The sequence below is a fragment of the Tympanuchus pallidicinctus genome, unplaced genomic scaffold (assembly GCF_026119805.1).
Source record: "Tympanuchus pallidicinctus isolate F22 unplaced genomic scaffold, pur_lepc_1.0 scaffold3, whole genome shotgun sequence".
Lineage (NCBI taxonomy): Eukaryota > Metazoa > Chordata > Aves > Galliformes > Phasianidae > Tympanuchus > Tympanuchus pallidicinctus.
This window is the reverse complement of record NW_026294747.1, coordinates 21,890,907-21,905,660: the sequence shown is the minus strand read 5'-3', so window position 1 is coordinate 21,905,660 and position 14,754 is coordinate 21,890,907. Positions and strand designations below refer to the sequence as shown.

General features: G+C 35.3%; 1 protein-coding gene across 3 annotated transcripts in view; it reads right to left on the bottom strand.

Annotated features, from left to right (window-relative positions):
* FUT8 (fucosyltransferase 8) overlaps positions 1-14,754 on the bottom strand; it is a 122,718-nt gene that overhangs the window by 19,512 nt on the left and 88,452 nt on the right. For 2 of the 3 annotated variants that reach the window (XM_052692824.1, XM_052692823.1), the window contains exons 4-6: positions 8,856-8,971; positions 8,567-8,732; positions 2,405-2,519 (exon numbers count right to left, since the gene is read on the bottom strand). In XM_052692824.1, the coding sequence (XP_052548784.1) occupies positions 2,405-2,519; positions 8,567-8,732; positions 8,856-8,971 (397 nt within the window). Of the gene's footprint in view, positions 1-2,404; positions 2,520-8,566; positions 8,733-8,855; positions 8,972-10,102; positions 10,258-14,754 lie in introns of all 3 variants that reach the window. The other variant, XM_052692825.1, reaches the window with a different exon arrangement.

Sequence of the window (14,754 nt, the reverse complement as noted above, 5' to 3'; positions counted from 1 at the left end):
TCTTGTCCATGAGGGCACACTGCTGGCTCACAGTCAACGTTGGCCACCATCAAAATTATCAGAAGTATGATAATTTGAAATGCATAGACTACATCTATACTATGAATCCAAACGTACCTAATAGTCTGACTGGTGCAAAATAGATTGCTCTTGTTATCAAACTCTCTAAACCTCTTAAAACAGGGTAGATATAATAAAATTGTATGGCGCTAACTCTCAATCACAGCCAAAGAACTGTTTGGGAGAAAACTACTTAATAGGAGTCAAAAGCATGCCAGGAACTGTTCTAATAACTTAATAAGAATACAGAATACTATGTTCCAGTGCCTGGGAACATTCCCTGCCATTGTTTAAGTAAAAATAGTCTTAGGACTATTTCCTGGCTCCCATTTTTCACTTCTCTCAGCACTCAAAGAACCCACAGTTTTTTTTTATAGCATATTTACAGAGTCAGCAGGATCAAACAGAAAAAATGTCAAAAGTGATGCTTCAATGCCTCATAATCTTCCACTGTTTTCAAGTGGGCAGTTAGTCACCAAAACATATCACAAATTAGAAAAAGTAAACACTGATATTTAACCTTCTATTGTAAGAAAAACAACTGTTATTTGTACTGTTCAAAGCTTAAGGAAATGTACTATCGTCCATTGAATCAAGACAGTTAAAAGCAGAATAGTCAAGCACTCTGCTGCAGGCAACCTCATAAACAATATAATGCTCACTGAGAAAGGTGTGGATTTCTGCATTTCACTAAATTCTTTATTCCTTGATGTTACAGTCTTCTAGAGGAGAGAACCTCACTCAAATTTTAGTGAAAATATCAGCGTTGAGTGAATGACATCAAGAAAAGGTCCACGTCATCTTAGTTATCACAAACATACTTAACACAATCTTCTATTTCCCTCTCTGTATGGTGGTACTTTTAACAGTTCTTTTACATACTGTCTTCCCCTCACAGCATAGGGGGGAGAATGAGGGACACAACAGAAATTTTCTCTATTTATCCTCTTTTTGGTATAATAACCTGCTTAGCCAAACTCTCTTGTTTATTTCATAATTATAGCATCTGTATATTCATTGATGATACAATTACTATAGTAATGTTTTTCAGCTAACATACATTTTCAATCTCCAAAGTTAAACAAAATGTCATTTTCGAATTTTTCAAAATGAAAGCAAAAAATATTCTGCTAGTGGGAGATGGCACTGTAAAATCACAAACTTCCTGAAATAGGTACGTTTTAAAAAGAGTGAAAAAAAATGAAATACTACTCTTCTAATTGTTTGCTTGCTTTATCATATATAAAACACATTATTATACTATATACAGTACTATTGAAGCCCTTGTGTAATAACTTACAGAAGAAACTTCTTTTACCTGTTCTTTTCAATGGCTTGATGATGAACATCTCTGAAAAGACTGTCTTTTGGTTAAACATAAGCTCCTAGTTTTTTCTAAGTATTGCTCAGACTACAAGGAACAAACTAAGAGTAGCCTCATTAAATCAAATTTATGATAATATCATCCAAATGAAGCTGCAGTCATCACTATACACAATCATTCATCTAAATGATTTCCCAAGGAGATGTCCCAAAATTATATAGCTGTCACAGTTAAACATGTCCCAGCAAGAATGCCATACAGTACTATGATTACTCAGCAAGAAAAAATTTTACTAGGATGCTCCACATCAAGTTTCTGATTTCTGGAATTAGGGAGACTGTTGCTTTTTTTATTTTTTTTTTTTATTTTTATGTACAGTCATATAATTAGTGGAGGTGCATATCTGCAGTTTCAGACCATGGACTGTTTTACATTCCATACTAAGCACTACAATCTTCAAAATCCTGAAATCCACACAGGTATTTTTAAACATAATTACTACAAAACACATTAACTTGCATTCAAAATACAGTCTTAGACATTTCAGTTTGGGATCATCAATCCCTACAGAATAGGCATTTTAACCTTCATAACGACGCAAAAACCTTATGCCCAGCATTGAGAATAGGCATGCAGGATAAGAGTTTGCACCTTAAGGTTTTTTGTTTGTTTAAGGCACAGAAACAAGGATAAAAATCTGAGAGAGATAGATGACACATATTTGAATGTTCCATTTAGAAGTCTATTGCTTCTCATAGATCTGATACACTTCTGCCCAGTTACAATTAGAACTGTAACCAGCAATTTCTTATTAAACTCTCTTGCTTGAAATACTGTTCTTCTGCACACACAAAATTGTTTTTGACATAAGTTTTCTTATTTCTGTTGTATGAATTCCATTAATATATAAGCATTCACTTCAAACTGTAGTGCAATTATTTCATTACAAAGATATAGTTAAGTGCTCTACCAAAAGAATTCTTAATGTTTCCCTTCATTTAAAAAGCATTCTCTTTTTACCTGTAAGTAAGTTATTCTCCTCTGCACCAGATCTGTTAGATCTTTGGCCTCTTTTTCTCGCCAATCTCCTGCTCCATCTGTTTGACTGAGGTAGTACAAGTCTGTCATTATTGACCTATAAACAACAATTGAAAACAAATGTAATATTACAACACAAGAGTATTAAATGAAATAAAAGAAAAATGAAAGTTACTTCAGTTATCGTCTCAAAAAGTTTCTTCATCCAACCCCATTCAACCCCAATTCAAACAGCAATCAAGAAAGACACTGTTCTCCATTTAGCATATGTTCCATAACCATAAATAATTGTAGTGTTACATAGGAAATGGGCTATAAATGAAAAAACATCCTGAATCATTCTCACGGACACTAGAGAAGATGCTCTTTGAACATAGTGGAACCCACAGAAAGTAAATACTGTCTTGTGACCACAAAACCTAACCTTATGATCTCATGAAAGAGGTATCGGAACAAGTCCAGAATCTTTTATGTATACATATATTTACTCCTATAAAACTGTGAAGTAAACCAGGGACCAAAAAATTCACGGGTGTTATAACACAAATCATGACACAGCTGTCACAGTTAAACATGTCCCAGCATTTAACCACTTGGAGTTACAGAGACTTCCTTTGATTTTCTTGCTGGGAAACATGCATGCTTCAGTTTACAGCTGCTGTGTTCATTTGAGCATGAGAGACCATCACTTTGGCTTAATAATACAGACTTATAAAAAATATGGACAAAGACCCATGACCAGGGTTAGTCTCCATACTGGGAGCTAATAGACCAGTGATCAGGCGCAAGATAGGAAAACACAGACAAAAGATGAATCCGAACAGGACTATTAGAGGATACTGTAGGGGCTAAGACGACAAAGATTTCAGATACTGGAGTTGCAGATATTTATTAAGTCACATTTGTTTTTTCATTGTATTTCTAACTAACAGCATAAATGGGTTGTTGCTATTTTTGCTTTCTAACACAAATTCAAATTTCGGAGGCGCTCTAAAAGTATTTAGCTCCTAGAAAATAGAATGTGTAAAGAATCAAAGAATCTGGATCAATGTTTCATCTGTCTCAAAAAAAATCAAAAAATAGATTAAGACATTTTAAAGCTAGATATTTATCCTAGTCACATGACAAAAATCACACGTATCAGCATGTTAGAGACTGTAGTTCAATAAAAACTCAGAGGACAAAAATATATATATATATTAGTCACCAAATTGAAAGGATGCCAAATACTACTCATCAAAGTTTGGTCAGCTACCACAAAAGCCATGATAACAGCTCAAGGGGAAGAGAAGGAATAAAACATGGGTAACAAAACTACTTCGCAAACAACAGAATGCTAACATAGGATACAATCACAACAACTAGTAGTTTAACCTGTTCTTTTACATTAACTCTACATCAAACAGCCTTTCCACTGTTAAATGAAGCTGATCTCAAAGACTGTCTTCCCTCTAGCAACTATAATATACTTGCAACAGACTATATTGTTCCTTCAATAGAAGTAGTGATGAAATACTGGACTAAGACATCTGCCAAGACCAGCACCCTCGCAGAGAAAATCTTCACAATCCAAGGACACAACTAAGAAATAATGATTAGACATCAGACAGTAGAAGCACTATCGTGTTAGTAATAGTCCATTTGCATTAAGGTCAACAAGGAACTCCAATACTACTTAGCTTGAGTCACAGAAACTGTCTTGAAGTCTGTCATCTCTACAGAAACAAGTCTTACATATTACACAAGACCTTGTTCATAAGGAAAATAGCTACTTTGCTTCAATAGCTGTCTTGTCACTTCAACATTTCTTACCCATACGTCAGCTTCCCCCATAACAAAGAAATTAGATACTGCTGTAAGTACTTAAAATTAACAATAATATTTTTCTCATACTATAATTTAGATTAGAAATGTTCAAGTCTGTGTGTACATATAATGCCAACTTAACATAAGAAATTTCATTTAGTTAAGATACTTCAACCATTCTTCATTACTTCAGTCAACAAAAGGACACTCAGCAACTTCTTAAATTCCAAAACAAATCAACAAGTCCACACATACTTCCAAAAGAGAAAAACATGTCAACAACCAAAACACCCAAAATCCTGTGATTCTCAGAGTGAATGACAGCATTTTATTGGCTCATTCTAAAGTTATGCTTATTTTCAGGGAAGAGGTCAGACTGCATGTAGGAAAGAACAGTCTAGGTGGCTACTATATATCCTAAGGGAAAAGAAAATCCCAGAGACAGCAGTGTCTCACAGGCCAAAGGCTGCTCATGGGAAGGCTAGGAGTCATCTTGTAGCTTATTGAGAAAGACTGACACGAAAGAAGCAGACCTTAAAGGTGAAAGAACAAACGTACTATGAACTAGAGGCAACAAAAAAGAGCACCCTGCAACACAAGATCTTTACAGTACCCGAAGTCAACATTGCAAATACAGAGTACACAGGCTGAATACAGCCAAACATTTTTGAATGTCTTCTCTTACGTTGTTTCTTTTTGTTTTCATATTTTGAAATATCACTCCACAGTTTCTTAAAAAACAAAACTAGCCACTAATTTCTCGGTTTTCAATTTTTGCCTAAAAACTTCAGTCTTCTTTCAAGACCTCACCATATAAAATGCCTGCACAGATTTGCTTCTAAGACTCAACAGGCATCATGATATTTTGCTTTTGAAAAATAATTTAAGACTACTTTTACAATAAATTTCTTTTTTTTTTAGAAGAAGCACAATTGTTATTGATTGTATCTTACAGACTTCTTCCAGTACTACAATGTTTTCAGACTTTCAAGTTGAGTAATGCACCTGACATGCTATAGGGAAGGATGCTATCCAGAAGGACCTGGACAGGCTTGAGAGGCGGGCCTTTGTAATCTCACTAAGCTCACTCAGGCCAAGTGAGCCTACATCTTAGCTGGTGCAATCTCAAGCACAGATACTGATTGGGCAAGTAATGGCTTGAGAGCAGACTGCAGAAGGATTTGGGAGTGCTGCTTATGGGAGATCCAACATGAGCTCGCAACATGCACTTACAGCCCAGAAAGCCAATCACATAATCAGTTGCATCAAGACAAGAGCAACCAACAGGTTGAGGGAGGTTATTCTGCCCTTCTACTCTGCTCTCAAGAGACCCCATCTGGAGTACTGTGTCCAGCTCTGGAGACCCCAAGAAGAGAAGGACATGGAGTAGTTGGAGCAGGTCCAGAGAAGGGCCACGAAGATGATCAGAGGGCTGAAGCACCTCCCCTATGAGGACAGGTTGAGAGAGCTTGGGTTCTTCAGCTTGGAGAAGAGCTTTATAACAGACTTCCAATACCTGAAGGGGGCCTACAGAAAAGCTGGGGAGGAACTTTTTATAAGCACATGTAGTGACAAGATGAAGGGAACAGGAACAGGGTAGATTTAGACTAGATATCAGAAGAAATTCTTTACTGTGAGGATAGTGAGACAGTGGAACAGGTTGCCCAGTCAGGTTGCGGATGCCCCCTCCCTGGAAGCATTAAAGATCAGGCTGGATGGGCTTTGAGCAACCTGGACAGAGGAAGGTGTCCCTACCCATAGCAGGGGGCTGGAACCAGGTGATCTTAAAGATCCCTTCCAACCCAAACCATTCTGTGATTCCATAGGAGGATTCATCTAATAAATTTCAGAGGTCTACAATGCACATTTTCAATATTTAGCGTAAGAAGTATGTGCTTCTTCACATCCTTAAGTAAAGACAGAAATGAAGATAAGGCTGTCAGACAAAAATACAGGTAACTTGCACATTGGTTTAATGAACTAGCAGTCATTGGTGTTGGAAAGAAAGGACTAAGAAAACAACTCATGCTGGGAGGCAGGGCGTATGGTAACTGTCAAGTCGTAGCCTGAACCACTCACTGATTGAGCACTGGGGAAACAACCCAGTCAGCTCTAGGAGCACAGATGAAGGCAATTCCTGCATAACCAGAAGAGGTGGAGCCTGGCTGCACCCCTCTTAGACCCCATTTAAGGGCTGACTGCCACTAGGGAAGGATTCATGGTTGAAGATCCATCCCTCCCTTGTGGTATCTTTCCTGCAAGCCCAGATCTTCAGAGATGGGTGAGCACCTTTCCTTTCTCTTGTAACACCATTTCATCAGTGCTAGTCCCTTTGCTGTTATGCTCCTCTATTGCGTTTCCAACACGTCAATCTTTCTAACTGTAATGGAGGGACATAAAAGTATTCTGCCATCAAATCACATCACGATTCAAGATTCAACTGTCGTCACAGCCTAAAGTCAGCTAAGGTATATAAACACAGCAGTAGCATGTACAGAAGTTATTTGGTCTCTATGACAGATCTCAGTAAGTCTGACATTATACTATTTGTTCCAGTTTTGGCACACAGTTTAAAAGGTATGTCAGAGTCAATGGCTTGAAGTCTAAGAAGTCAAAAAGAAAATAACTCTGGAAGAAAATAAATATTTCTGAGTTAACTACTGAAACAAACTGCCTAAGGAATTAGTAGCTTATTTGTTTGTTGACTGTTTAACTGAAGACCTGAGATCTTTCAAAAAATTATGCTTTAACCAAGCACTTCTTTTATCTCAAACATACATTATTGCACTCAGCAGAGAAATAATTGGATGAAACGTAATGACCTATTTTATATAGATAATAACTCCAGATAATTGAATGGTCCCTTCTCACTTTAAGCACCATCAATCTGTGACATTTTAGTGTTTGAAAGATTAAATTACAGAATTAAATCAACTGAAGTCTTTGCCCAGACTAATAATCAAAAGCATTATTTTTAAACTATTGGTTTTAAATATTATTTTACATGACTTCCAAAAGTTTCTTACCAGGTTTTCCTTCTACTACAGTAATATTTTCAAAGGCTCATGCTTTACTACTGATGTTCAAACATGCAGGTTTCTCAGCTTTTTGGGGAGAGATACTTGCTTAAGGTAGTATATTTAATTAACTCCAAAATTTTCTTCTGACTGTTTACTAACAAGACAGAAATTGCCACTGTAATCCTGTTGGAAAGATAACATTTTAAATATAATAGGTTTACAGAGGTTTCACTGAATTTGTAACACTTATGAATTAATTTTGTTGAGGATGAACAAAACTCATAGCAAATTTTAGTATACTACAAATAGTATTTCAACAATATGGAGGCCAGAATATCAACAACATAATAATGAAAACTTTAATAAAGGTAATTTCTAATATATTCTCCATTAAGCTTTTAAGGTGGGGGAAAAATGACTTCAGAATGATAATTAATCCTGAAATAATGACCTTACACAATTTTAAATTAATTACAATTACGTAATGATCGAATGAGCAATGTAATTTATGACACCGTGATTTGGATTTCTGATGAAAATAGCAGTGGTAACATACAGAGGTTTCAGTTGTTACAGAGTAGTGCTTACACAGAGTTATGGACTTTTCTACTTCTTGTGCTACCCTGCCAATGAGAAAGCTGGGGATACACAAGGAGCTGGGAGGGGACACAACTAGGACTTCTGACTCAGACTCAAAGACATTCCATATCATATGGAGTCAGCAATAAAAGCTGGGGTGAAGAAGGAGGTGGGATGTTCAGAGTGATAAGGTTTGTCTTTCCAACAAACTGCTGCATGTGCCACACCTGATTTTCCTGCAAGTGTCTGAACATCAGAGAGGAAGTAGTGAATTAATTCCTTGCTTCACTTGCTTGCACTCACAGCTTTTGCTTTACCTAGAAAACTTTTATCCTGCAAGTTCTTACACTTTTATCTTTCCAATTCTCTACATTCCACCTTGGCAGAATGAGCAAGAGGCTGTACGGTGCTGAGATACCTGCCTGCTGGGGTTAAACCAAAACAGCATACATGCACATGCATAGATGCAAGTGAAAAGCAACAACTGGCATCTGAGGCCCAGGTCTTTCAATTAAAAACCAAAGCTAAAGAGTCACACTGTAAGCTGTAGTAACATAAACTGAATATATAATTTACACCCCCCACTAAATTATAATTTTGTTTTCATGCATCAGACATGCTATTTTAGCCCAAATACCAGAAACTTATCCAAATAAATTTTTAAGCAGTACATCAGTATTTTATTTAAACCAATCCATAGTCCTTCCACTATAAATGCAAAAGCAGCTAATAAAAATACCTTTCCTGATGCCCCAAATCAGACAGAAATTCATCTATGCGCCTCTGCAGTTCACTTCCTTCTAAATTTTTTAACTTCTTTAATTCACTCTGGAGGAAAAACCAAAGTTCTTTAGCCCCATTTTCAATCCTTCTTCTTAGTATTTCATGGTCTTTTCCAAGGCCTCCTATTAAAATCAGAGAGGAAAAAAAAGAAAAAAAACACATCAGCCATTGTTAGAAAACTAAAATATTTGTGACATGGAATACCAAAATAAATTTCAGAAGTAAAAGAGAACTTATCTACTAACCATCTCCTGTCTGCTTCTTATAGTTTTCTATCTGCTCTTTGGCCTTTAAAAGTTGCTCCTCTAAAGCATGTACTTTTCCTGCAGCTGGTCCCTGATCAATGGGTCCATCTGGTATCCTAGGACATACAAAATAAAGAAATATGATTTATAAACAAGTTACATTTACTAAATTTTGTGTGATAATTCATCTCTCCTCTGACTTTTGTTTCATGTTAGTTTACTGTTCTTGGCTTTTATTTTTCTCTTTAACTAGAAAAAATCAAATATATAAACATAAAGATATTGAAACCTCAAAGACATAAAATAGAACAATGCATAGCATACCTGCAGCACATAGATTCAACCTTGCATTACACTATGCTGTTTACAAGACTTTCCTTCAGATACAATATCAACCCAAGGTCCTTCTTAGGAAATCAGTATTTGCAGCAGCTTAACTCCCTTTCTGATAGGAATAACCAAAGCCATTTACTGGACTGACAGGCACACAAGCAAAGGCTAATTCAGGGATGTGCCTTTAGAAGATTCAAGTTCTGACTACATTTTATTTTTTACGAAAAGTACATTGAGCTCTTGAATGCTGGCTACATATTTCTAGAGAGCCAGGACTCTGCCATAGCAATTCCACTTTTGAATTAATTGTCCTACATATATAAATATGATTTCAATGTGGTTTTTTTTGTTTTGTTTTTGTTTTTTTAAGATTCAGCACAAGATCCTAGCTTCTTAAATGCACTGTTTTGAAAATTTTTCATGACTGCACTTATCTCAGTGACTGGTGACCTAAAGCAACACTAGCAAACACAACATCCATTTGTGAAATCTCTGGTGTGTAAGCGCAAGAGAAATATGGAAATACAGATCCTGAAACCTGTGAGTCAGCCTAACAGCCCTTAGAGTATTACAGAGGTTTGCTTATCATCTGAAATTGAATCAACAAATTAACAAACTGAAACTGTTGAAGAATAGAAGTTAGATGATATCGTCTATGTGCTTCATGAATTAAAAATTGAGGGAAAATAAAAACCCTTTTTAACTACGCAGAAATGAAACTTCTGGTGAATCTGAGCATTAAAAATTACTCCATTTTTTACAAAACTTTTGTAAAAGATGACCCTGAATAGGAAAAGAAGAAAGAAAATCCCTAAAATAATAAAGAATACAACCTTGGAGAACACAAAGATGATTCCTCATTATCACCAAACAGTGTGTGATCATAATGAGATACTCTCTCCACACATACATACATAGTTTCAAGACAATGAAAGATCTTCTGCCAGACTAATGATGCCTCTTGCACAGAGAAAATGGAGGCTAGAAGGATTTATCATCACCCTAGAACTGAAATTACATCTCAGTAGAATCTTCAGAAGGCTGTCATTAAACTCAATGTCTCTCAGATCTGGATAATGAAACAGTAACATAAATTTAGGAGATGATAAAGTCCATTTGCAACTAAACATTTGAAAGGCGTAAATACTCAATATGCATTTGAGAAAAGTGTATTACATGAAGCACTACATTAAGACCCGACCCTCCTTTTTTGATTTCACCTGAGAGAGGGAAGAAAAAGGTAAAAGAAGGTTATGTGGACTGATTGAAATTTAGTAAAAAATTCTAGTCTTAAAACTCCATATTAGAAGCAATTTAGGGATAATGAAATTAGCGTGAGATATTTTGTCTGCCTATTAAAATTCTTGCCATTCATTCCACCATGGTAAATAGAAAGGAGTGATCAATAACTGCTCATTTGTTTTGTTGCATGTTGAGAGAGCGAACGTAGCAAAACCATAGAAAATATTCTAAGCTTAAATGTACTCACAAAACATCCTCCTCCTGTATAAATAAGCAAAGACCACATATTCGTGAGTTTGATTCTCTGACAAATGCATAGTACAATACTGTACCAACACATGGCATTACCCTGTGCAAACCAACATTAAAAAAAACTACACTGAAATGAATTTCAGCTCCTACAGCAGGTTTTATAACCACAAGATTGAAACGTGCTTGTAATCCATCTGTTTGGTATCACAGTTTAGACTATGACAGGAGAACTCACCATAGAATTACTGTAAGTTTTCAAGGAAAAATAGAGCAGCTTATTTTGTACAAGTCACATTCCATAAGAGTAGAACTTGTGAAGTAAGGTATGTGATATAACTGTGTTATCGTTGGAAATCTTCAGACAGCCTACAAACCCTCCAAACTTAAATTCAGTCTGCTAAGGTAGCAATTAAATCCTACAGAAGGATGGATAATATGAATGAAGCACAATAACTGTTACCATCTGATACAACCAAGACTTTAAAAAAAGAGGAGCACATGCCATTTAAAACTCAACTTGCTCTGACACAGCGCAGGGAAAATGTTTACATGCAAGATAAAAAGAGCAATGATGGAGGTAGGAAGGGATTATCCTTAACTACTTCTTTGGATTTTTAAAATTACACCACTTTAGGATAACAAAGATAACTTTTTTTCCTTAATCTGTTACTTTGTTAGACTTGGATCTACTGTCTTCCTCCTATCTTAGAATTAAAGAAAAGTTTCTCCTCAGTAATTAGCACAGCTTTTTTGTTAATGCCTTCTACAAGTACATCCTTGAGTTGAAGATAAGGTAATATTTGAGGGAAAAGTGTTCGCAATCTTTAACTACTTTCACAGTATTTATTCAGATAGCTTCAGATGCAGACAATCCTATGAATAACACATACTTACAGATAAGATTTCTCATTGAAAAAAGTTATATGTAGGTTTCCATACCAAAGTGAGCCCTGACAACTGACTTGCTCCTTAAAATTTAAGAAGTGAATTTAAAACAAGTTTATCTGAATGATGATCATTCATGTCAACTATGATGAAAATGTCAGTAAGCATCTAGCACACAACCTTCATTTATTGCTATAACATTGTAAATTAAGTTATAAATACAAAATAAATAGATTTATAACCCATTCACACAGTCAGCCATGATAATACATCAAACAGTAGTTTTATTTTAAGCATTTGCCTCAGTACTTACAAGTTGTTATATCCACATGCTGTTTCTTACCGGTTTAACATAAATATCACTCTTTTATATAATGAACTCATAAATATATTACTGTAGAACTTTAAACATCACAAACATTAGGTTATACAGAAAAGCAGTTTCTGCTTCGTAACTTGTTTAATAAATCGAGCTGCACTCTGAGAAAAAATAAGAATTAAGTGTAACCCCCACCACACATATCACTGATACCATTTTTTAAATTCTTGTAATATAGATGGATGGTAAATTAACCATCTGTAACCTGAATCTCCAAAAGCAGAAAGAACTAAAAAATGTAACAAAGCAACATTCCATTAACTGCCAAATTGTTAAAATATTATAAACAAATTTTAACCAGAAATTGTAAATATATGCTAACATTGTCCAATTTCCAATCAATGTATTTAAAAGTTTACAATAATTAGGGAAACAGCCAAAAGGAAAACTGTTAGATGTCAAAAGCTCACACAAATACTGTAAGGATAGGCAGCAGCAGATACAGTTGCTTTTAATCAGTTTCAGATCACTTAAGAAAGTCAGTGATCACGATTTGGTCATAAAGAAAGAGTAGTTTACCCCTTTCTGAGGATCACAGCTTACTGGAAGCTCCCTCACGAGAGAATCTCCAAGTAGAGATCCTTCTGTGTCAGCTGCCAGTCCTAAAATGAGGTAAGGGAGCTGAATTGTTTGCACTTGTGCTCCCAGGGCTGGCGATGCCTCATCACCAGGTGCTCCATCAGAGGCTCAGGCCATGACTTAACAGTTCCCATACAAATATTTTCTCATTCTTTCCTTTCCCCTTTCTGAGCTCTTTGTATAGTGCTGGAAGGTTCACAAATAACTTAATCTACATTAGGATTGTCTTTTCTTTATTGATTATTAGTGAGTACAAACAAACAGAAGGAATTTGTTACTTCACACTTCTAAGATAAAACCGCCCTAGTAAATAAAACTGAAAGGAAATACTAAAGCTTACCTCCAGTGAGAATTCCTAGCCAATTTAAATCAGCAGTGCTGATTTACACCCACTGAAGATGTGCCCCTTTCCTTAATTCATTATTGAAAAAAAAAAACAATAAAGAGCAGAAATTCACAGCATATACCTCAATGATTTTCCTCCTCACACCTTGGCCCTGTGAGATCATCTCAGCCTCGATTTTACATCATTTAAATGCATCTAATAGAAAATAATGTTTTAAAATAATATTTTACATTGCATCAAAAATATTTTTGCATCCAATTCCCTTTCAGCCCTTATTAGGTTCTGCAGGCTTTCGGCATCCAAAAAACTGCTCAGAAAAATGGAGAGAAGTATTCTAATAATTAAATTTGCATATAATCAATTGATACCGGGGTTGGATTCTGTTCACCCTCAGCTTCAACTGCATTACAGCACTTACAGTGCTCTTCCAAAATGAAAGTACTATCTCTTTGCTCCGAAGCTATACTCAGAAATACAAAAATAATATCTAGAATAACTGGTTCTTAGTTTTATTTGTTTGATTACATTTAGCCCTTTTTCACTCCTGCTCCACTTTGTAACACTTGGTCCTATTCAAATAAGAAATAGGTTATTGTATTTATTAAAACAATTACAGGTTCTACATTATGTAATGTTTAGTAGACTTTAGGGAACTGTGACATATTAGTAAAACGGACACAACATGACCACATTTAACAAGATCATCTGTTTTCTGAAGATGATGGTTCCTATAACGTCATGCAAATATGCCAGGAAAGGGTGCCACTAACAACAAAAGACAGAACTGCAAACATCTTCTCAGCAACTTACAAAGGAGTACATGAGTACTCTGAACCATTAATACACTTTCAAATGAAGTCTAGGGTACAGATGATGGCATACAAACACCTTTTCCAGCTTCCATTCACAAAAATCAGAAATTGTAAAAGTAACCACTTTAAGCTCCCCTCCTCCTGAAGGCCTTATGTCATTTATATACAACAATGACAGCTTTCAGCAATCATATTGTAAATGTACTAGTAAATTCAAACTTCAGGCAAAATTGCAATGCAGGCTAACAATGAAAAATTATGCAATACTGTGATTTATTCTACATTCTAGCATGTTTTGCACAAGTAATAACAAAAATTGTACTGAAGATTTCTCTTCTTGTTGCAAGACCCATGACATCTATAACGTGTTCTTGAAAAAGCTCTTTCAATTCTACTGGAAATAGAACAGTAAAATGTATAAAAGAATTTCATGTTATTTCTATTTTGTACAGATGAAATGTAGGCTACTTCTAAAATAAGCCCAGATTTGCTCATACCAATACTGTTTATAAATATGTAAGGATTGTGGTAATTCTCCAAAACTCTTTATACAACGATAATCACGCACATAATTTCTAAAGCTCGGGCAATACAAAACACCTTTAATTTCATTTCTCTTTGGCAATACTAGTATAGATCTGTGCCTATTTATAGCCAACAAGTAAAGTTTTCACATGGGATCATAGTGACAAAAGAAAAAGCTAGTCATTTCTCACTTAAGGTTTTCCTAATTCTCTGTAAAAAGGAAATGATACCTGAAGTCATCAGAAGTGCAATACCAAAGTGCACTACATTCATAAAGGAAAACTTTAAATTCAGGCAATTTTCAAAAATATAAGACAGTTCCAAGTCACACCATTGCATGGTCAAGGTACTTTTTTTTTTTTTTTTTTAAAGTATCTCACATAAACTCACAAAAAAATGTTATAAAAATATAAACCATTCCAAAACGATATATGCAGTAAAATACAGACATAAAAATGATGAGAACATAATGTGAAATCAAACACAAATATTTTAGAAAAAAAACCCAACAAAACAAAGACTTCTCACTGACCTAAACCCTAATTC